This window comes from Drosophila grimshawi, unplaced genomic scaffold, assembly GCF_018153295.1.
Source record: "Drosophila grimshawi isolate 15287-2541.00 unplaced genomic scaffold, ASM1815329v1 contig_1377, whole genome shotgun sequence".
NCBI lineage: Eukaryota > Metazoa > Arthropoda > Insecta > Diptera > Drosophilidae > Drosophila > Drosophila grimshawi.
The window spans coordinates 5829926-5853659 of NW_025062900.1; the positions used below are offsets into that span (position 1 = coordinate 5829926).

General features: G+C 38.2%; 1 protein-coding gene across 3 annotated transcripts in view; it reads left to right on the plus strand.

The window, feature by feature from the left end:
- LOC6561730 (myosin-J heavy chain) overlaps positions 1–22002 on the plus strand; it is a 79059-nt gene extending 57057 nt beyond the window's left edge. For 2 of the 3 annotated variants that reach the window (XM_032736696.2, XM_032736697.2), the window contains 5 exons: positions 14019–14371; positions 14851–15069; positions 19492–19672; positions 19750–20515; positions 20591–22002. In XM_032736696.2, the coding sequence (XP_032592587.1) occupies positions 14019–14371; positions 14851–15069; positions 19492–19672; positions 19750–20515; positions 20591–21653 (2582 nt within the window). In that variant the 3' untranslated portion in view covers positions 21654–22002. Of the gene's footprint in view, positions 1–7146; positions 7468–14018; positions 14372–14850; positions 15070–19491; positions 19673–19749; positions 20516–20590 lie in introns of those variants that run through there. The other variant, XM_032736698.2, reaches the window with a different exon arrangement.
- The last annotated feature ends 1732 nt before the right edge of the window (positions 22003–23734 follow it).

The following is a 23734-nucleotide window of genomic DNA, read 5'->3' on the forward strand; positions in this document are numbered from 1 at the left end:
CTCTCTCTCGCTCTCGCTCTGAGTGTGGAAAATGGGCTTGAATGAGTTTGTGTCGCTTTTCTATGGCTCCGCACAGAATTTGAATGCGAGCAGCAGCCGCAAATCGACATCGACGTCGACGTCGACGTATTCATTGCCAACGGCCGCGGACGTTCACGAATTGCGTCAAATGTTGAAAAATCACAAAAATGCGCAGGCTAAGAAATACAGTTACAAGGACTATCCCAACGATATGAAATATGGCAAGAATCTGAATGCTGCCGTCGCACAGCATTCAATCTATGCAACAACTCAGCCGGTCAATGCAGCGGCCAAAAAGTTGCTCAATCATCACAATAGCAACAGCAACAACAACAACAATAATGCTGGACAAGCTGGCAAATTGCCGCCTGCCACAAGGATACCAACAAAATTGACGGCGGCTGCCACCTCGTGCAGCAACAGCAGCAGCAGCAATAGCCACGATATGGATGTGCAACGCGGCAAACACAAATCTGCCACATCCGCCAGCTCCTTCCTGTGGAACTCCTTTCGATTGCCACGTAGGCAGAAGTCCACACCAACAACAACAACAACAGCAACAGCAACAACAACCACAACAAAAAAAGACAAAAAGCTCCTCGTTGCCGGTGAGTGAAAAGAAAAGAATGAAAAGAATGAAAAACAGATTGTTCGAATTCTGAGAAAAATCAATGCGAACAGCAAACAGAACTCAAGGGAATAAAAGTAAACGCCGCAGAGATACCCTAGCAAATGACATTGAAACTTGTGAGAATTGCTTATTTATCAATGTGAAATTAAGATAATGAATGCTCGCAGCAGAGATACCCTATTTTTGTTTATATATCAATGTGAAAATACATGAAGAAGATACTCTAGAAAAATCATGTAAAAATTTCTGATAATTTGTAATGAAAACATAGATCAACTTCAAGGAATAAGAGAGAATCGTTGCCAGGATACGCTAGAAAAATAATGTTAAAAAATTGAGTGAGAATTGTTTGTATTTTTGGAACTCCAAAAAGTACAAGTGATACCCTAGATACCCTATAAAAACCTGTATGGACTATTGTTGTTTCTTCACTTATCACTTTGAACATGACTTGCATTCAAGATACCTCGTAATGTGATGAACCCTTATAACATAATATATTCCTTAGAGTATATGGTAAAACAAAGTTAATAAGAACTAAGAAAACTGTTAGAGAATATCCTGTACTTAAAACAGCAAACATACCAGGAAAACATACCAAACTTCATTTAAATTAAATTTTGTTCCTGAGCTGGTAGTCTGCTGAGATAAAGGCACTTTATTTATAGAAAAACATGGCTAAAACGAAGAGGGGAAACTTTTTAACCTTAGTTTCACTGCCCTTTTGTAGATTTGCACAAGATGATTTAACATTTTGTTAGACTTGGCATAATAATAATCTGCATCTAATTGTGAATTGGCCAACAAGCTGTTGTCTTTGTGGCTTCATCTGGAATTCAGTCATTTGACCCATTTTGGCCTGAAAAACCTGATACACTCTAAATAATAGAGAGCAGAACAATGGCGATTGTGAGTTATGGCCAGCGGCTATTTCGGTTAACAAGCCAACATTTTATGAGTTAAGATCATCAGCATGAAGTAACCCAATAAACACAAAAACATTAACAGCAACAAGAACAACAAAGCAGCAAAAATCATGGCTAACGGCAAAAACACACCTGAAAACTCTAACAGCTTAGCGGTTATCTAATAGCCAAGTTATTAAATTTAATGTTTTTCTTGGTTTTTTTTTTTGTGTACTTTAAGTTACATGTTCTTTTAAATTATGACCACAATTTCCTGTTGTGCCGTCAAAATTTGTCGTCTAGTTTAACCAAAAAAAAAATTGCCACCTGTTTCATTGGCGCAATTATAGCACCTACCTGCCCCACCCCCTCCCCACTTGCCCCGCTCCTTCTTATATTTCCCTTGTAATTCTCTTCTTTAACTTGTAATTCTCTTCTCTCCATTTTGTTGTCTAATTTCGCCTTTTTGGCGCGTTTCAAATCCGATTTTGTTTGCTTTTTTTGTTTTTGGTGTTTTTCGTTTTTCGTTTCTTTTTTGTTATCATAGACAAGGAAATATCTAATTCTATATAATCTTATTTATGAATGTTTGTTTAATTTTGACAAGTCATTTGTGTGGATTTTGTTTTTGCGCCCCAAGCGAATCGCATAAAAGTCGTCACAGACAAAAAACTTTAACTGATAATTTGGATGGTAAAAGTTTTCAGTTAGTTTGGCTTTGACTTGTTGATGTTTGATAAAGGGGAACATTAATTTATGACATATTCAGTTATGATGGATCACTTTGGAAACTTTTCTGGGTTAAACAGCTTGATAATATGTTCGGGAATACCTGAAATTAATATTATATCTTCTTTACAAATAAATGTATATCTATATTGGATAAATATATATTTTATTCCCAAAATATGGATAGATCGGCGAAGTCTAGATGTACTATAATAAAATAATATAAAAATAAATATAATTTATTTTATTTTTTTTGCTGCTAAATGGTTTTTATTTATAGATGAAATATATTTTATTATTTTTGTTTTCGTTTTTCTCTCGCGTTTTTTATGTACATATGCATTATAATAAACAATATAATAATATATATATAATATATTATTATTATTATTATTATTTGTAAATTTTCTAGTTTTTCCATTTTTATACATTTTCCATAAGGATAGATTTCTATTATTATTTCATTATTCATGTATTTTTTTGTGCTTACTTCAAACAGACATCCTTTGTTTTTAGAATGTGATTTTTTTTGTACATGTTTGTTGGTTATTCTGCGCATGTACGCATTTTGTAGGCGCAACAAGAAAACAAAAACAAACTACAAAGAAAGACAACTTTTCCCCCACACACACACAACATCAGCTTCGTCGTCGTCGTCGTTGTCGTCGTTGACTGCTTTCCGGCGCCATCAAAAGGACCATTATTGATTTTTACGCTATAATAAGAAAAAGCATCTCTCAATGGAATAGCACGAGGTAGAAGAAGAAGTAGAAGAAGAGGAGAGCGTAAGGAATACAAACAAGTGCGAGCGAGTACAATTGACTCATAAGCTCATAATTTCCTTTTTACTTACTCTCCGTCTCCCCCCGCTCTCCGCTAAGCTATCATTGCCTGCGATGAGTCATCATCAGTCATACAAGGCACAGACTACCCCAACTGCAGTTACCATAATAATAAAGTAAACGCAAAGTAGAAAGAGGAAGCAGAGAAGCAGCCGCAGCAGCAGAACATCAGCGACACATTCTGGCTTGCTCGCGCTCTCTCAGGCAGTCACTTTCTCTCTCGCTTGCGCACGTCTGCGTATGTCAGCATAAAAAATTGCATAATGTGCTTTTGCATGTGTTGTGTCTGTGTTTGTTTTTTGACACACTGACACTTATTGCTCACTGAGCACAGTTGACAGCTGAGCAGGAGAGAGCGAGAGAGACAGAGAGAGCGGGAGAGCGAGAGTGTTAGCATAGAACATGCGCAGGAATTCAGTTGCTCTCGAACTGTTTAGCATGCACACACTGCTTGTTTACAGTGCTGCTCAGACTGTGGAGCAAGCATTTCACTGAAGTAATATGGCTTTTTTTACTAGGGTATTGTAATAGTCATGCTGTAATTTGAATGGCATGCTGATGTCATCATCGAGTGCTCCCCTTAAGTGATCTGAAGTGTGGTTTGCTTTTAAAATTCCCCAAAAATCTATTTAAGACCACAAATCGATTAATTAATAAAATCATTAAACAAAAAAACGAAGAAAAAATGATAATTAAATCGGTGCGCTGCGTTAATTAACGGTGCTCGCTGCGAATTAACAAACTGTGACCGCATCAAGCTGTGGCGCCTCCAGCCTGATTGTCTGACTCTGCCGGCCAGCCGCCAGTCTGCCACTAATGGAGTCAAGTGCAGGCCTCGTAACGGCCAACGGCTACAGCTAATGGCCAAAACACCAGCAGCCCACAGCAGGCAACACGGCCAAGTTGTTGCTGGCCTGGCCCCCATCGACTATATTTTGCGCAGCAAAGCGCAACAATTTGTTGCACTCAGCTGCAGTAGTTGCAACATGAACGACTCTCAAGTGTATTCGGTCTCAAAATACCCTGAGGAAACTCAAATTCATTGATTGAGAAAACAAACTAAATTAATATTTTTTCCTTTAATATTTAACATTGGCGAAAACGGAAATGTATGAAAAGTCGGGGATACTCCTTAAGTTATCCAGATGAGTTGTTAAGGAATATATAAACTAATATATGCTTTATATAGTTCATAGCACCCTTTTCAAGTAATTTGCTTAATGGTTACAGGGTATAACAATTGAATTGATTGATAACCGCCTTACAGACTCGAGTAGCTTTTTTTTCTGTGTTTTTGGCTGACAGCCAATGGCCAAAGTGCCGGCTGCCAGTTGCCAATTGTTGGTTGTTGCTTGTTGGTTGTTGCTTTTGGGCTGCATGCGGCGGCATACATTATTATAAATGTATATGTATTTATGCACACACGGGGCGTATGCGCAATTTGCATGCTAAGTCGCTAGATAAGCAAATTGGTTTTAAATGTTGACGATGGCACATTTTTCACAATGTGTTGCCTTGTTGCTGTTGTTGTTGTTGCTGTTGTTGTTGATTGTTGATTGTTGGTTGTTTGTTGCTGCTTGTGTGCCATTTGCATTGAACTTGTTTATTTATCGTTTTACATGCGGTTCTTTTGGCCCAGACTGAATGCAAGTCATCATCTCTTAGCCAGAGCCATAATTAAGGTCGTGTGCCTAAAAAAAAAAACAGGGCAGCTAAATATATATATATATATTTTATAGTGTGAGTGTGTGGCTTACAAGCTATTAATCGATTTTAGATAGTCGGGAATAGTAGCTAAAGTGGGACAAGCGTCGAGAAAAAAATATATGAGTAGGTCATTTACGAGTATATTATACATTTCCATTACGGAAATTAAAGTCAAGGAAAATTACTTTTCAATTTGGCATTCAACTCTTTCAATTTTCCAGAATTTATTGTGATTTGCATCGTTTGTTTGTTTTATAGTATTTGATATTTTCTTTATATCGTAGTAAAAGCTACTTATTTTTTTTGGGCTCTAAAAGTGTTGCAAGTTGCTTGCCGTAGACAATAATTGGTATTTAATGATTCGAGTTTATTTTGCCTTTTTTTTTAAATACATTTTGTAGTTGCAAAGCGCATAAATTAGTTCATTTCCCGACTGTTCATTTGCCGGTGGGTATTTCAACCATTTTTCTTACCACTTTACTGGATTTGTAGATTTATGGCAAATGTGGATTTATGCATTGTTTTATTTTTATTTTATTTATATTTTTACCGTTGCTTTGGTTTCGCTTCGCTGCCAACGTTGTTTGCCTGCAGGTTATTTCTTTGCTACTTCTTTTTTTTATGTGTTGGCTGTTTTTTTTTATAGTTTTCCCTTCTCTCATTTTACTTGCCAACTTTCTGCCATTGATTTACGCACAAACTCTTCGCAATGGGCCTTTTGGCTTTGTTTAGTTTTGTTCTTGTTGTATTTTTATGTTTTTTTTTTTATCGTTGTCGCAATTAACACTTGTTGACAAGTTCAGTAGGCCAAGCCTCTATATATGTATACGTATATATTAGTTGCTGCTGTTTTTGTTGCTTCAGTGTTGCGTGGCAGAGGCAATTTAAGCACAACACTTGATGCCGCCTACGCAGAAGAAAGCAGAGCCCCAATTGGGGCCGCACAGCTGTTTGGGGGCTGCTATGATTTGAGGCGATTAAATTTTGATTTATGTTGGACTCATTAATTAGATGCCACTTGCCACTTGCCACCAGGCCCTATGCTTGATTTTGGCAACAATTTCCCCATGCGTTGCCTTAGCCGCTATGCACAGTGGTGCGAGGATTATGCAATCGTTTGAGTCGTTTCAAATGATTCCAATAAAAAAAGAAAATTAAAAAACAATTTAAGAGCATTTTGAAATGATTAAATTACAAAGGCAAATGATTAACGATTTTATTTGATTTTATGATATTTACAACATTTATCTTTGGAAGTTGTTTGGCTTTCTAATTAAGGCATTAATCGAGTTGAAAAAAATGTTTTACAAGCTAAATTTGATAATAATAATTTCTAGATCAATGGTAAAATTATATAAAATCAAATCAATTTTTCCATTGCAATAGCAAATTCTAAAAAATATGATAAATAATCCACTGCAGTAATTTTAAAATACAATTTTCCGTCGAAATGCAAGTTAAAATGAAAATTTTTGTCATTATTTATCTACCCAATAAGTTTCTTCTTCTTGCATCTTATTTCTCAATTACTGTTTTCTCTCATTTGTACGCATTGCAATTTATATGCATTAGAAAGTCGACATTTAAATTGAACATAAGATTAACACGTATTGCACCACTGTGCTTGCGTTTGCCTGGTGTCAGATGAAATTAATTAAGATTGCGCACATTTCAACGCAGCCTCCGTCTCTGCCTCCAGCGCTGCTGCTGCTAAAGCTATTAACTGACCCATGGAACGACCCCGAACCAAAGGCTGGACGAAGCGATCGCTCGCAACGCTTGTCAAATACAATTGTCGCCTGCTTCGGTCTCAGCTTAGCCTCTCTCGCTCTCTTCTCACTGCTGTCGTTGAAGTGCACTCAACGCGTGTCAACTGCAATTGCGCCCAGCTTTACTGCTCTCTCTCTCTCTTTCTCTCTCTCTCTCTCTCTATGTCTGTCTGCCTCTCTCTCGCTGCAGGCTCTTGACCGCTGACGTCAGGCAGTCTCGTGTCTCGTTGTCGCTCTCGGCTCTAATTAGGCGCATAGTTTCTGTTGTGAATGCACAGCACGAATGCCGCACGGCGACAACAACGACAACGACGACGCATAAATTAACGAACATGAAAACTCAACGATCGCGCGCATATTCACCACACTTAGTCGCCGCCGTCGCTGAGCTACGCACTGTGTTGAGTTGAGTGTCGCAATTAGCGAACGGCAACTGACCAAGCAAAATGTCCAATGCAAAGCTCGCGTCTTTTTCTTTTCGTATTGAAATTCATTAATAGTTTATGTTTAGAACTTGGGCGTGCTGCTTGCTTGCTCACTTGTTGTTGTTATTGTTTGTTCGTTGTTGTTGTTGTTGTTGGGATCAATGCGCGTTTTTGGCGCTCATTTGCTCAGTTGTCGTTTGCTCGTTGAGTGACCAGCAACAAAAATTCGTCGCGAAATGTGCTGCAAACAAAATTGCCCAACAAAAGTGGATGTTTTAAGGGAAAAGAAAAGCTCAACAACAACAACAACAACCCGAGCTTGACAAATTGTTAATCGTTATCGTTATCGATATGCTGTGAAAATGTGTGAAAGTGGCAAGGCAACAAATTGCGTTAACATTGATTACGAGGAAAATGTTGAGGACGAGGGCATTGGCGGTGAGTGCTCGACATTCTCGAAAATCTATATAAATCTATCTATATTCAAGGTGATCATTTTGACGGCGCAATTTTCGCAACATTTGTATTTTTGCTTCTTTTTTTTAATGCATCCGCCAACGTCGATCAAACAAAAATAATATGCAAACAAATAAAAGGCAAGGCGGACAAAGACAGGCATTAAACACAAATCCCCAAAGCAAAACAACAAATATTATGGGCTCTGACCTAGAGCACAATAAACAAATGACAATCTAGTCTAGTATATATATATATTTATAATATTGTATATTTGTTTTTCGAATAATGCTACATAGTTTGGAATATATTTTCTTCCATAATCTATTCGTAATGAGTTAAGTCTGTCTGAAGTACTGAATTATTCGAAAACCTCGACACAAAACCACAAAACCTCAAACCATAATTTCTGTATTTTTTTGTAATGAGGAAATGTAATATAATATATTTTTCCGGAACTTAAAGAGCAACTATTAATAATAAAATGATAAACAAATATTTAAAAAAATGTTTTTCAATTAGGAAAATTCTACAAAGGAACTCAAAGAATACGTTTAAAGATTGGGAGTATAGATTAGTGTACAACTTTTGTGTTTATTATTATTATTTTTGATTATTATTTCGAGCGCATTATTAAATTGTTTAAACTCTCGATCAGCTTTACTCTTTTAACTCTCCTCTTGCGATTTTACATTAATCATTTGTATTTTATGTATATGCTGTGTTTGTGGGCTGCCAACCGCAAAAAGAAAGAAAAAAAAACAATGAAATAAATACTGTATTATTGTACACTAAATATATATATATATGTCTATATATATGTTTGCATATGAAGAAATTATGAACCATTGCCTTGTTTGTGGCACACACTCGCTGAAATTGTGCTCATGTAAATAATAATGTGAGCTTTTCGTGATTAATTGGTAAATTACGTATTTGTATTTGTGTTTTTGTGTTTTTTGGCTTTAATTTGCTGCCACTGGCTTATTGTGCCAAATAAAGTGAATACAATGTACAACAAAAAAAAGAGAGGCAACGCGTTCCCAACATATCTAAAAATAGGCATTAGAACTTGTGCCAAAAACCAAAGTAAAGATAAAAAAAAAGAACGCGTTTTATTTGTATTTCTGTTTTAGTTGAGGGGAGAGGAAGATGTAGGGAAAAGGGTGGAGTGGGGGGCTGTGACCTTGAAGTGCGTCTCGTCCAGTGCAGAGGCAAAAGCAATTTCGAAATGTAATGCGGCTAAAAGTGCTATAAAAGCATGCTTCCCTCTCCACATCCACAGCTGTTGGCGTCTTTCATCAATATCACTCATCACTCATTGGCCTATCTTGGACCCATCTCGAACTGGGCTTCAGCTCTGCTCAGCGTTTTGATTGACATTCAGCAGACATTCATTGATTCATTCGTTAGTTCACTCGACTGACAACTTCTTCCGCTTCTTTGGTCACATTTATTGCTCGCCTTCTTTTTCGCTTCGAACAATTTGTTTACATTTGCAAAATTGTTTATAAACCTTGCTGCGATTTCAATTTTTATTTTAAAAAACCAAAGTTTACAATTTTATGTCAATAATTAATTTATTTTCTTTGCCGCCAAAAGTTTTCTTTGTTTGCAACTCAGCTTTTGCTTTCTTTTCTTTGTAAACGTGTTCTTTTGGATAATTGTTGCCTTTGTTGCAGACGAGTTCTTGGAAATTTGTAAACGTTTAGTGATTGATATTGCAAGTTTTTATAATGCTATAAACATATATGTACCTGTATCTGTTTGAATTGTGCATCTGTTCTTTATCTTACACTTGGCCACTTTACCAAAAATCGCTTACCAAAAATTCTGTCTTTGTTTAAACCAAACTGAATTTAAATTTCAAATTAATCAAGTTGATGAGTTTTATTCTATGCTAAATTGGGATAATGATTTTAGCTGATTTGTATATAGAATTCTTTATAGACTTATTAGGACACACGCAAAAACCTAGTCTTGATTAATTGTAGTTTTTACCATAAGCAAAAAATGATTTTCCAATAATTCTGTCTGCAATAACTTTGTTAAAATCAAACCGATTTTTATGTCTGAATCAAATTTGTTATAATTTTTTCTCGAAAGTTTAGCTTAAATCAGAAAAAGTATGTTAAATTCCCTATTAGACTTTTAAAAGTATCTTTTCAGGACCCACACCAAACTAGTGTTGAGTAATTTTGGTTTTCACTTGATTAGTGATTGACACAAAGCTGACTGCTATGCAGCAGCCGGACTCACATTGGTAGTTTATATTTAATATGGTCACATCTAAATGGAAATCCCAATTAAAATACACAAATGATAAGCAAGAAAATGTCTTAAATAAACATGATATGAAAAGGCTTATGATGTCAGCTTGATTTAATGGAATCTTTTCTCCCCACTGACCAATTTAAATGTGAAAATATATATTTATATATATATACATTTTAGATGTGTTCATTATATTATTAAAGATTTTGCACATTTTTTTTTTGCCACCAGCAATTTGCATTAATTTCACTTGAGCTTTATTTATGTTGTCGCTGACACGCCCCTGCTAAATGCTGTGAGTAGTCAAAATGAATGACACTTTAATTGTACCATTCTGCACCTCAACAACCCCCCCTCATCATACCCCTTCTCTTGCTTGTAGTTACTACTAAATACTTGTCAGTTAAATTGTAATTAAAACTGCAAATAAAACTGTCTAAACTGACTAACTAGACAGGGCAACAAACTATGCCCCCTCCCTTTTAAAGGCTCCCCGGGAAAACTAAACAGACATTTCTCCGCCAAGAGCCACATTTGAAATTTTCAAGTGAGATTTTTATTTATTTTTGTTGTTGTTTTTTGGTGAACGCAGCTAATTGGAAATGCCAGTTTGCCAGTTTGCCATTTTGCCACTTTTTCAAAATTTTGCAGTTTTTTTTGTGTTTACTTTTAATTACGGGCATTTTTGCAATGGACTTGTTTTGTTTTCGTTAACATTTTTGTGAGTCGCCATGGGCCAAGACAGGTTGCATTTTCCAAATGTGGCCAAAACCACAAATGTGTGTGTGTGTGTGAATGTGTGTGAATGTGTGTGTGTGTGTGTGTGTGTGTGTGTGTGAGTGCGTGTGTGAATACATCAAGTGAAGTTCAGTTCAGTCACTCAAACGAATACAGAATAGCTGCCTGCCTGCTTGCCCCTGCCCCTGCCTAATGCCAAATAAGTTATTTTGGAATTTCAACTATTTTTCATGTGCCTTGTGGGGTGTGTGTTGGGTGTGTGTGTGTTGGTCAGCATTTAAGCAACGCGTCCCACGGTGCCGCACAGTGTGACTTGCCGTTGACAGCAGGCGTTGTTTGAAACATGTTGATTTTTAGCTGAAAACCCAAAAGCCGAGACGAAAAACCGAAAACCGTCATTATGAGTTCGGCAAAGCAACAATTGAATGCATTTTATGAATGGAAAAACATTGGAAAATCTTGCAACTAAAATGTAGTTTAATATGTTGTATGGGATGTGGGGAAGTACGGGCAGTCATGAAAGTCTCCGTTTAACTAATTTAATTCAAGTGTTGCAGGGATTCTTATTTCAATTAAACACTGCAAGTTTGGCTCTAAAAGTTAAGGGATATTTAAAGAAACCCAATTATCATTTGAGTAACAGTATTTATTTATTTTTACCCTTGAAAAACAATCTTAAGTGAAGTTGCTCAAACTTTTATTGAATTTATAACTAATTAAAGATTAGAGAGGGATTAGAAAATCATAAATAAATATAAAGTAGACGATTATTAAAGCAACCTTTTCTCAGCTGCAACTTTAACTTGAAAATGTGTCTGGCACATTTCTTATAAACAACATTTCTAGGCATCTAAAACTAGCTCAAATTTAAATACTAAATATTATAAACAATTTACTAACATCATTTTCAGGTCTCATAAAAATCTCAATGCATTCCAGTAACTTTAAATCTAAAATATTTATTTATATTATATATATTATTATATTATATTATATATATATATAATAATATATAATTATATTATTATTATATATAAAACACTTTGACTAATTTCTCGTTCAACCAAAAATCGTGGGAAAATCCATTTGGGCATTTCTTGTAGCATCTTTGCACTTTTCCTTCAGTCAACCTTCTGAATGAAAATGGGCAGTGCTGCTGGGTTTTTCCTTTTGGCCAGTCGTAAAAGCTGGTCCTGAATGGAATGGAAAATGCAGAACAAGCTGAGAAAAACTATTGCCATATTCAGGCGAATAACTGAATAGCTACTGAGGTGGTCGGTTAACTTGGCCATAAACATCAAATGTTGAAATGCACAATTGTCGCAGCAGGCATTCTGCCACCCATTGCGATCCTGTCAGCAACTTGTTGCAAGCAGCGCAGTCGCAGTCGCAGCGCGATGCGTGAGAACGCAAAATGTTGGGAAATTCTTGTTGCACAGGCTGAGACAGAGAAGAGTCCAAGTTTGATGAGTTGACCTTCAACAATCGTCGTGTAACCAATGCCATTTAATTGCCTAATTGCCATTGCAGAATTTTGCAATACCAAAATGAGTTCGAGTCCGTCGTGTGCCACAGACTCGTAGAACAATTCCCTCAGTGTGTGTGCCACGAGGCGTGTGGCATTGAAATTTAAGACGCGCGACTTGAGCAATTCTCAATTAGAGACTTTCACATCAGGTGTGCCATTTGTTCAATGTCTCGGCACAAGGTTGCCCCCTCCTATTTTCTCTTCTCATCTTAATTGATAATTGCTAATTGCTCTCGACTAAATTATTTGGGAAAGCTGAAAGCTGAAGGGGCATTTGACTGGGCGGGGAATGCCGGAAATATGTTTTTTAATTGCTGGAAACTGTTGGAAAAATGTTAAAATAACTAAAATAAAATAATAAAAAAATACTTTGGTTTATTTAATTAATTGTGTATATTTCATTCAGCAAAACAAAAATTGTTTTTATTTATGAAATTTACGAAAATAAAATAACACAAATAAAAATATCAAATTGAGGAAGGTTTGCTTTATATATAAATAGTTATAATATTTATAAAACTATCTGGAAACTATCCCAACATTTTTTCTGCATATTAAATTAAGCAAACAAAGTCAGCTTGTAAAGTTTTTCAGGCTTTTACAGACAGTTATCAAATCACCTTTTAAAGTGCGCACTGATCAAGAGTTTATCTTGCTTATTCAGTTGTCCGTTGGCCAAAGTCGTTGTCCACTGCCAGTTTTATTTAATTGGCCCACTGTCAGCGCCTCCGTTGACAACCGATTTGAGTAATTGCTTTAATGTCGCACGTCTATTTTTTTCCAGCACTGCCAGCTAATTTATGACCAGGTCCAAATAATCTGGCAATCTGGCAATGAACGCAACTTTGACTTGCTTTTGGCAGGTGTAAAACAAGAAAGTTGCCATTCATAAATGGCCAAGCAAATCTGAGCCAAAATGGACAAATTTCTGTATTCAAAATATTTCTTTAATTTAAATACAATTTAGTAAAATTGCAAAATGGGGAAACTGTTTTTAAAATTCTGCATAAAATGGCATTGCGAATTTAATATTGTTTAGCTGCAACATGCCACATGCAACACGACAAAAGAAAAACCATTTTCAAATTAAGCAAAAACCCATTTTCATAAATCAATTTAGCAAAATTGTCGAGGAAATTGATTTACGAGTGTTATTATTACTTTTCCTATCAACAAGATAAATAATCAAACAAAAATTGTGTGCAGCGAGTGCAGCTAGTGCAGTTATGTGGTGGTTGACCGGTACAGGTTGTACTGGTTGGCGTTGACAATTTTGTACGGCACTTAGCCATAAATTGAATGCGGTAATATGGCCAAAAGCCATTGATTATGGCGCGTGCTCGTAAGGAAATTGTCTGAATTATGGCTAGGCATTCGATATGGCAGTTGGATGGAGGATCGTTCAAAGAGAGAGGGAGAGGGAGAGAAAGAGAAAGAGAGAGAGAGAGAGAGAGTGTGAGAGAGAGAAAGAGAGAGAGAGTTATCTACCCCTTCGCTAGCTGACAGCTGTTGTCTCCCCATTTGAGAGCTGTGTTGTTTTTTGAGTTATTGATGAGGCTTGTTGCTTGTTTTGCCAACAGGCCTTTGACCTGCTGCTGCTGCTGGTGGCACTGTGGGCGTGGCAGGCAGGCACTTACACCCGTAATTGATGAAGACATAAATACACACTACTTTTATACTTTTGCTTTCCCTTTCCATTTCTTGTCTAGTTTTTATTTCTTCTTCATTTTTTGTTGTCAATTGCCTCCGCTTTGATCCCCTGCCATTTCTTGTGGTTTCTATTATTTTCTTTACTTTGTTGGCGGCAATTACTCATCTCGCTGCGAATGAAACTGAACTCGGCTGAGATGAGTTGAACTGAGTCATCATTCATCATGAGCATCATCAACTGTTTGTCAACTTTCACTCACTTGGCTCGTTCGATAAACACAATTTTGATATCAACAATATAAACAACACCCCAGTTAATAATTTGATTGAATTCTTCTTGCAGAATCGCTGCGTTCGGGCGTGGATCAAACGGAATTGCAGGATTTTGGATTGGGTCTGATTTTGTCGCCGGTGGCGAGTGCCGCACAAACGCCGCGGGACTCGAAGCGTGCCTCGCTCGGCAATAATGAGCTGCCCTGCATTTGTGGCGCCGACAACAACAGTTGCAACTGTGCCGCAGAGAAGGCGCCCAAGGTGCAACGCTGTGGCAGCCACACACCCGAACAGCAGCAGCCCCTCAATTCCATAGAGCCAAATTGCTGCCAGCAGCAGCAACAGGAGCCAAATCTTCCCCAACAGCTTAACGCGGAGTCGAATTTACTCAATGCAACAAAAACAATTTCCAGTACAAATGAGGCAAGTATCTCTATATATATATATATATATAACTGAAGCAACAACTTTGGGAAAGTGCTAAAAATAATTATTTGTATTCCTAATCGGAACTGTACAACCAACTTTGCTGATTAATTTGAAATAATCATGGGAAGGGAAGACTTATTAGTAAAAATCTACTGAGTAGTTGAGCTATTAAATATCAGAAATTCTTTTTGTACAGATTCTATTTTATGCTGATGAAACTTGTAATTGAGAGACCATATAAAAAAATTCATATTCTGTAGGAAATATAGCAAATCACGGCTCAACTGAGTCGATCGGGGAATGATTCATGTTATTCCCCTGCTGACAGGCGCCCCAAACTAAACTAACCCACCTCAATTCATAAGTAGATTCAATTAATATTACGCAGTATTCCAAACAAAGTCAAAAGTTACTAATTTCCTTAGTTATTTCTGTATAATTTAATTTATGCCTGTAAATCTATAAATCAACAGGACCAAAATGGTACTCAGCCCAGCACAGCACAATCAAAGCACCGTGCAGTGGAGGAGGACATTGTTGCCCTCAATCCCGCCCTGAAGCGTTACATGGATAACGGTTATCTGAACTATGAACGCTTGGCCAAATGCCTGGAGGCCAACAGCCAGTGGCTGGAGGAAGGACAACGCCAGACGACAGGACTCGCCATTGTGGTGCAGTTTATGTCCAAGCAGGTGAGCAGCACTTGCAATGCAACAAAGAACAATTTAAGAGTTAGAAAGAGAGAGAGCGAGAGAGAGGGAGAGCGAGAGAGAGAGGGAGACAGAGAGAGAGTTAGGGATTTAACTGGCGCCAGGCACAGCAAGGGTTTCACATTTGGCCCGAGGTTTCAGTCTGTCAGGCATTTTGTTAAAACTTTGTGCCGAGTTTTATGCGCTGCTGATTTCCATTGTCTTTCGGAGCCTGCTCTAATAAAGGGCCAGAAACTGTGGCATGGCCAAGAGAGGTCGTCTGGCCGTTAGAGTTTTGGAAATTTGGCTTAAGCTGCGCTTAAATTTGAGCTAATTTTGTTTAATTGTTGCAGTTGTGCCTTAATCCGGATCCGGTTTCGCTATTTGAGCCGAGGCCACTTTTTGTGTTTGCACTAATTAATTTGCTGGCCGGTTTCCACTTGCTATCTCTCTCTCTCGCTCTTTCTATTCATATATATATATATGTATTCCAATCCCTACTTACCCCTAACCCTATGCCTACTTCGACCCTTTGTTTTTACTCATTTCTGTGAAAGGGTGTCGGCTCTCTCAGCTCTCCCAGCTCTCAGCTGCATTCAATTAATTGTCATCAGTTTTTGAATAGTCGACGGGATTTGTCTATGAATCATTTGGGTAGCCTTGCCACCTTGCCACACGTGTCAGATTTAACAGCTCTCTGTGCTCTATAAAAGACGAAAAGGCGACCAAATTTCAGTTCATATCAATTGTGCTTTAACTGGAAAATGCATCCTTTGAATTGCTCCAGTAAAGGCTTAAAGTAGTCTGCCTTCAATGCGAACTCTTCCATTCGCTGGCTAATGAAAGAAGTACTTATTTTGCATCGATTTACAGAGTACGATAAAACGACATGTTCATGAAAGAAGTACACATTTTGTATGCACTTCTTTTATTACTTTCACACACTTTCTTTTAAAGATAAACTAAATAATGCAAAGGATATATTAGAAATATTACTATTATTTATTGGAACTGGGAATGCAGCACAGATATTAGCAGAACTATTCCATCTTTGTGGAATTCTGTAATTGCTTTCTCCTGATTTCAATCTATATTCCACATAGAACAATACTTGAATATTCCATACTGAAGAATTGGTTAGCTCCTTGCACTTGTTGTCTACCTGTGAATGCCATTAAATAGCAATAATAAGATCATAAAAATATGAATTATTTTGACATTTGCATGTTTTTGGGTTCGCAACTCCTTCCAAATCGATTTATGATGTTGTTTGTCTGCTGACTTCTCAACCGCAAACATTTATCTATATTTTTCTCAATATATATTTAATATTTGCAGCAGGTAGAATACTTTGTAAAGAAACAGCAAATAGAAGTTGAAGTTGGTAAAGTGCTTATCTTATGCACAATTGCGCAAATCCTTGAGCAGGATATACCAAGGACAATGTGCAGCTTAAAATATGTCAGCAAAGTAGTTTTGAGCATAACTAAAAACCAAATCCATTTGCGGGGAATTTTCAGTTTCGAAGCATTCCAAATTTCACTCGACATTTTCTTTCATATGAAATAATACAGAACAAAAAATGGAAGAGGATTTATGCTGATAAAATACTGAAAAAATCGTTAAAATAATTCTCAAATATTTTAAAGCGTAAAAAAGTATTTTTAGTGATTTGTTTCATATTGATTTCAATTGAACAAGTTGAATTACACTTTAATTATAGCAAATTGAATAGTTTAGAGTAACTCAAACTTCTAAAATCATTTGTGTTATTTAAAAAAAGTGTTTTTTTTTTAAGTTGCACTTTTTATCCTGCAAATGAATTGTTTATTGTTCTTAAGCCTCTGGAAATTTTTAACAAAATAGTAGCAGAAAAAAACCCTTTTCACTTTCTTTTGCTGTCTCATTTTAATCCCATTGATTACACAATATTTGCCGCACAAATGTTTGGCTAACTTGTTGCATGCGGTTGCTGCTTGTGGCACTAGTTGGGAATTTTTCAATGGAATTTCTCGATTGCGCTCAACTTAAGAATTGTTGTTTCCCACTAAAAGCCCAAACGGCTGCGCTGCTCGCTGTGTGTTGCAACATAAATATTTATTTAACTATGATGATCCAGTGAGATTTCGCGATACGGTGTGAAAACCAGGAAAACACACACACACGCAGCAACACACACACGCACACACATACAGGCACACTCCAGCAAGGACACTCAAGGATCATATTAAGGCCAAGGAGCGCATTTTTATTATAGCCATTTCAGACACAGCTGACAATTTGTCAATGTCACAGCGCGAATGATGCTGATGCCCCAGATATAGATTTGTGCATATAGAAAGGATTATTTCAAAGGATATTCCAATTACTCAGGTAGCCTTTGAGACGAAGACAAAGTCATGAAGGAAGACGCCAGTAATTACAGACATACTATAGACTATAGACAAGAGAGGAGACATAGGCGTGTATATATCAATCAGATGTCGGACGATGTCTAATTTGTGGATTAACTTTGTCCTTTGACATCAATCGATGTCGATTATTAACTGAGTGCGCTGAAGCATGCCACAGAGAGAAAGATAGACGAGACGAGACAAGGCAACTTGACTGGGATTTCTATATAGTCGGCTCTTCAGACAGAGGATATAGAACCCTTGGATAATCATAATTAGTGACTAAAATTTATAGTTTCCAAATTTATTCAGTGGAATAAGAATTTATAATAGAATAAAGTTTGTTTGGAGTGTTCAAGTATTCCTTTGTAGAGCAAACTTCCAATTTTTATAATAATATAAATAATGTTAATATAATTTTGTGGCGAAATTGAATTATTATTGCTTAGTGAGGCCCCTTGGGTCAATTGTGCCTCTGCCACACAATATTTGAAATATAAATTGTTGATTGAAATCTAATTTATTTAAGACAGAATATTCACTTAACTTATTTGCCCACGTATTGACCCAGTTAATACAATGTTTAAGTTCTACTTCACTCAGCTAATCGAAGACTCTTCAGAATACAAAGACTCAACTTGAGGCTCAACATTTTGAACTAGAGCTAATCAAATTTGCTGGCATTTAGGCATTATTAATGATGTTCTGAGAGAGTATCGCATATTTCGAGTGGCAGTTCAAGAAGAGGCGCTGAATATTCGCTACGCTTCGAGAACTTCGAGGGAGTTTAGCAAATTGAAGTCTATTCAGACACCCATCGAGGGACGCCCCAAAAACTAGAGAATGCCTGCCTGCCAGCAACTGTGACTAATTTTTAGTTATATCCGATCCGAAACCACATGATGTGCATCGACTATCCTTAGATCTGACATATATTTGCGATGAGGCGTTCACCGAGCAGCCAAAAACGCCTCTCGGTCCACCAAGGGCAACACCCATTTTATGAAATATTTTTTCTTCGATTTTTTCTACTACAATTTTTAGTAGAACAAAAGGGAGCTGGAAAGTCGAGAGAAAATCCTTTTTTCTAAATCCCCTGTAGGAATATTGTGCTCTTCAATTTTGACCTGCCAGGTCCTTTTCAGGTCCTCGTACCTGCTGACTATAAAAGCGGCTGGCGAGTCCTGTGTCTCCTCAGTCTACTGCAAGTATTCGTCGTGTTCAACACGGTCCGAGAATGTTTGACAATTTTGTGTTCACCAACGAATCATTGTCCGCCGAGACGATGGACTTTGATTTGATCAGCTGGACATTGTCCAGCACAGCCAACAACAATAGTAATAATAATAATAATAACAGTTACAGTTATGCCATGGATAATATTTATTGCGAACAGCAACAGGTAAAGGAAGATCTACATTTAATTGTGGCTGGGTATTTTCAAAGAATGCAATTAGGCAATAATTGTTTTCGATGAATTAAAGAGAATTCCTAAAAAAAAGTTATTGTAAACTGATTCTCTGTTTTATGGCAAAGATGCCATTTGCTTGCCAATATAAAAACAAATATTATTAATAAAGTAAATGCCTCAAGTGCAGATTGATTCGCCTTTAATAAAAATAACAATTATTTTTAGAGCAATAATTTTCTTCATTGAAATTATTCAGTCTGAAATTTTTTTACCTTTCTAAAACCTCCATAAAAATCGAAGCAGCAGGAATACCCCAAATATTCCAAACATTCATTAAATTGCAATTAAAATGTGTGTTTAAACAAATATTTGTGGAAAGAGAAGCAACCTTTTCCACTCGCTTTTCCCCTGGCCGACCATAAATAGCATTTTTCTCCGTTTTATGATCGCTGAAAATTTCCCATCGTTAAACCATTCGGATGAAGTCCTAAATTTCCCGCGAGGACAGCGAAACACTTGAAAAACAAATAGCAAATAATAATAAGTAGTAGGGAAAGGACAGGTAGCGATATCCTTGAGACTTGAAAAGTGTATTTAATTTGTGCTTGGATCTGTTTGCAGATGGACATGTTGAGCTGTGAGGAGGGCAAGGCGAAGGATAAGCTGGAGGAGACAATGGCGCTGCTGCAGCAGACGCAACACAGCTGCGAGGAGTTGCAACAGCAGCTGCACAAAAAGGATATGGAGTGGACGCAACGCCAGCAGGAGCGGGACCACCAACAGCGCAGCGAACTGCAGCAAGGTAAGAAGAAAATCAAATCAAAATCAATCAAAATATCAAAATTGCTAACTGAAATCGCTTTCGTTTCGCTTGTGCAGCACAAGACAAAGTGCAGGAGATGCAAATGATAGCCAAGGAACGTTTCCAGGACTTCGAGTCGCAGCTGCTGGCCAAGGATGAGGAGAAGAAGCAGGCGCTGCAATCCTATCACCAGGAGGTCGCCCACCAGCTGCGCCACAAGCAGGATCAGCTGAGCGTTGCCGAGCAGCAGGTGGCGCAGTTGCAGTCCCGTCTGCAGGAGCACGAGCTGCAGCAGCAGCAGCTGCACGAGCAGCTCACCCAGGCGGAGAACAAACATGCCACACGGCTGGAGGCGGCCACTCAGCGCGAGGATGAGCAGCAGGAGCGCATCAAATCGCTGACCAAGGAGCTGCAATCGCTGCGCGCCAGCAACGAGCACAATGAACGTGATCTACGCGATCGCCTGGCGCTCTCACAGGACGAGATCAGTGTCCTGCGCAGCTCGACGCAGCGTCGCAGTGCGAACAGCAACAGCAACGGCAGCAGCAGCAGCAACAGCCAGACAGGAACATCAACTACAGCTGCAGCAGCTGGAGTAGGAGCAGCAGCAGCAGCAGCGGCAGCAGACACCAATGCGGAAATGTGTCGCCTCACAAGCGAGGCAGAAAGTCTGCGTTGCGTGCTCGAACTGAAGCAGGCCGAGATCTCCACGCTGAGCAAACAGAATGCGGAGCTGCAGCGCGAGAACGATGAGCAGCGTGGCCTGAGCAGTCGCGTCACACTGCTTGTGGCACAGAACGAGATGCTGCGCACCGAGCTGGAGGCCAAAACGGAGAAGGAGAAGTAAGTCTTGAATAAATATATATATATATATATATATATAATCCTAACCAACTGTTTGGCTTTCTCTTTGAGCAGGGATCTGCAGCGACAAATGGATGACATTCAGAAGGCGTTCAATCACGAGAACATCAAACGCAAGCGCCTCACCTGCGACAAGGAGGAGTTGCAGTATCACCTCAAGCAGCGATCCGAGCAGCTGCAACTGGTGCAAGCCCAGCTGCACGATCTGTCCCAGAATCACTCGTACAGTCGCAGCAATTCGAGCCTGTTGAACAATACATCGCCGCCAACGTCGCCGGTGATTAAGGGCGTCATCGAGCGCAACGATTCCGTTAGCTGGGTGCTCGAAATGGACGATGAGACACCCCAAGTGGCCGCCTCCAAGCTGGTGCGGCGAGCCGGTTCGCTGCGCAGCAACAGCGAACGCAGCCCCACCCAACGCCGTCAGCTGCAGTTGCTCTCGCTAAGCGCCAATGCGGCGAGCAGCGGCTGCGGCAGCAGCAGCAGCAGCAATGGACACGGCAATGGTCATCATGGACCCAATCCGCTCTCGCAGAGCATGTCGGCAACGGCGCTGATGCGCAGCAATAGCAGCAACAATCAGCAGGAGCAGGATACGCTGCGACCGCTGTGCCGAGCACGTTCACAATCCGTTTGCAACAAGGAGATCATTCAGCCGTCGAAGCATCGCCAGAGCTCTGATCTCGCCCTGCCCGAGTGGCATGTGGCAGAGCTGACAGCCAGTTCGCCACAACATGCTCAACATGCCGCCTCGGCTGGTGCAGCCGTCGAAATGCGTTCGCGCACCTCAACGATGAAACTGATGTCGTGCGTGGATGCGTATCCCAAGGCGCTGAAGAAATTCCAGGAGATTCAAGAGTCTGCTGGCGAGGCAATGGTGTCCGGCGCCAACTCTGAGGATGAGAGCTGCTCCGCTTCGTCTGAGGATATGCGCAGCTCATCCGCATCCAGCACAGCTTCAGCTGCTGGCTGCAATCTATCCAAGCGACAGAAGCAACCGTCAAGGATGTCCATTGAGGAGGCACTGCTGCTCGAGCAGGTGAACGGTGGCAGCATGAATGGTACACCGATGGAGGTTAGCTGGTCGGAGGATGCGGCAGATGCGGATGTGGCATGACAGCCGCCAATCCACGACGAGGATGTGGGCTACGAGGAGCGAGCTGTTATCGAGCAGATAGCCGAGGCAGCCGAAGAGGCTTACGAAATGCAGCAGGATGCCCAGCAAGAGGAGCTAATTGTGGGCGACGAAGAAGAAGAGGAGGATGATTACCAGGACGATGACGAAGACGACGACGACGACGATGATGATGATGATAGCTTTTAAAGCAGTCGCAGCAATCGGCGCATCGATTTGTAGAACAATTCAATGGGCGGCAGACAACAAAATTAAACTACAACTGAAACTAAAACTAAAACTAAAAGCATAGCTTGGCGCGCATTGAAACAAAGTCAAGAAAAGAAAAGAATCTTTTAAGATTTTTGTGAATTTCGAATTGATCCAAAAAGTCTCGTGTAAATAATTTCATTTTAAAGCTAAAGCAAAAAGATGGGCAACAATTTATGTGGTTATTTAAAAAAGGCTATGATTAATAGAAGAAGAGAAAGTTAGCGGGGATAAAAGAAAATTCATACACACACACACAAATACACACACACACACACACATATACAGCAAGCGGATCCGTCACAGTCTTAAGAGAAATATAAATATATATATATATAATTATGAGTTGAATAGTAAACTACAAAACAAAAAACAAAAAAGAAGCAAAAATGTTGTATGTAGCACATTTTAAGATAGAGATCCGTGAAAATCAAAAAAAAAAAATAAGAAACCCACTTAAAAATATTGCAAACAAAAGCAAAAGCAAAAGCAAAAAGTATTCAATAGTAAAACATAGTTGAGCAAAACTCTCTGCAAACAAACTAGAAAAATGCAAAATGTTTCAAAGCAAAAGAAAAACAAATACGATACCGAGTAGATTTTCGGTTCTAATAAGAATAATAATAATAATAATAATAATAATAATAATAACGATAATATATTGTATTGAATGGTTAGGCATTTAGCTCAAGCGCAGTATGCATACATAAATATATATTTGCATTCAACTTATAAACTATACAATATAAATTTATATATACACAAACACACACACATATATATATATATATATATATGTGTGCTAACCGCATCTCGAGATATCGTATATGAAATATTGTTATGCAACCCCCAACCTAGATCCAACTATAAGTCTAGCCCCACAAATTTCCCATTAAGCTCAAACGGAAAAGCTAAGCAAACAAAAAAACAAAAAAATCACTTGATGTCCTTAATTAAATAAAATAAAATAATACAAAGCAAAAAGCAAAAAACCAATACAAATACAAATACAACCTTATAATGCCCCAAAACTAAAATCAAAAATTGTCAAATGTTAAGGAGCTCCTCCTCTCTCAGAAGAGTTGTGTCTGTGGGGAGCCCCGAATTTAAGCTTTAATTATTTTGTGCGTTTGTTTTTTGTGGAGATTTTTTGAGCATTATTTATTATCTAGTTTTTAGCGACAGATTGAAGAGAAATTATCGTATGTTAATTAATCTAATTTATAGCCTTCTTATATATGTACATCTAAATTAGTTTTTAGCACTTAGCATTTAGTTTACTTTACCATTTTTAATTTGTTATCATTGATTTATTACCCCGTCTCTGTATCTCTATCTGTATCCATAACTGTATCTAAATCTTGCAAGTCGTATTTGTATACGCAAAAGTTTATAACACGCAGCATTGTCATTAATTCTTAAGTCTACTATCAGAAGATACTATATGTTATTTTATATGCATGAGCCCAGCCAGCCGAAGCAGCAGCAACAACAACAAACAACAACAACAGCAACTGATCAGAAATTTTCTCTATACCTATAAGAAAAACAGCAAAGAAGGAATGAAAGAAAGCAAGCAAACTGATGGAAAAAAATACAAAAAAAAAACCTAAAATATTTTTTGCTAAATAATTTCAAAACCTAAAATAAAATAGTAATTGTTTCAAAAACGAATAAAAATGATTTTTTCAATTAACATTTTTAAAGCACACTTTTAGGATTAGACAAAAGGCAAGAAATATTTTTGTTGACAAATCTCGGCCAAATCCTAACAGATTTTCAAAGGACATGGCGCGTTAGAATCACGAGGACCA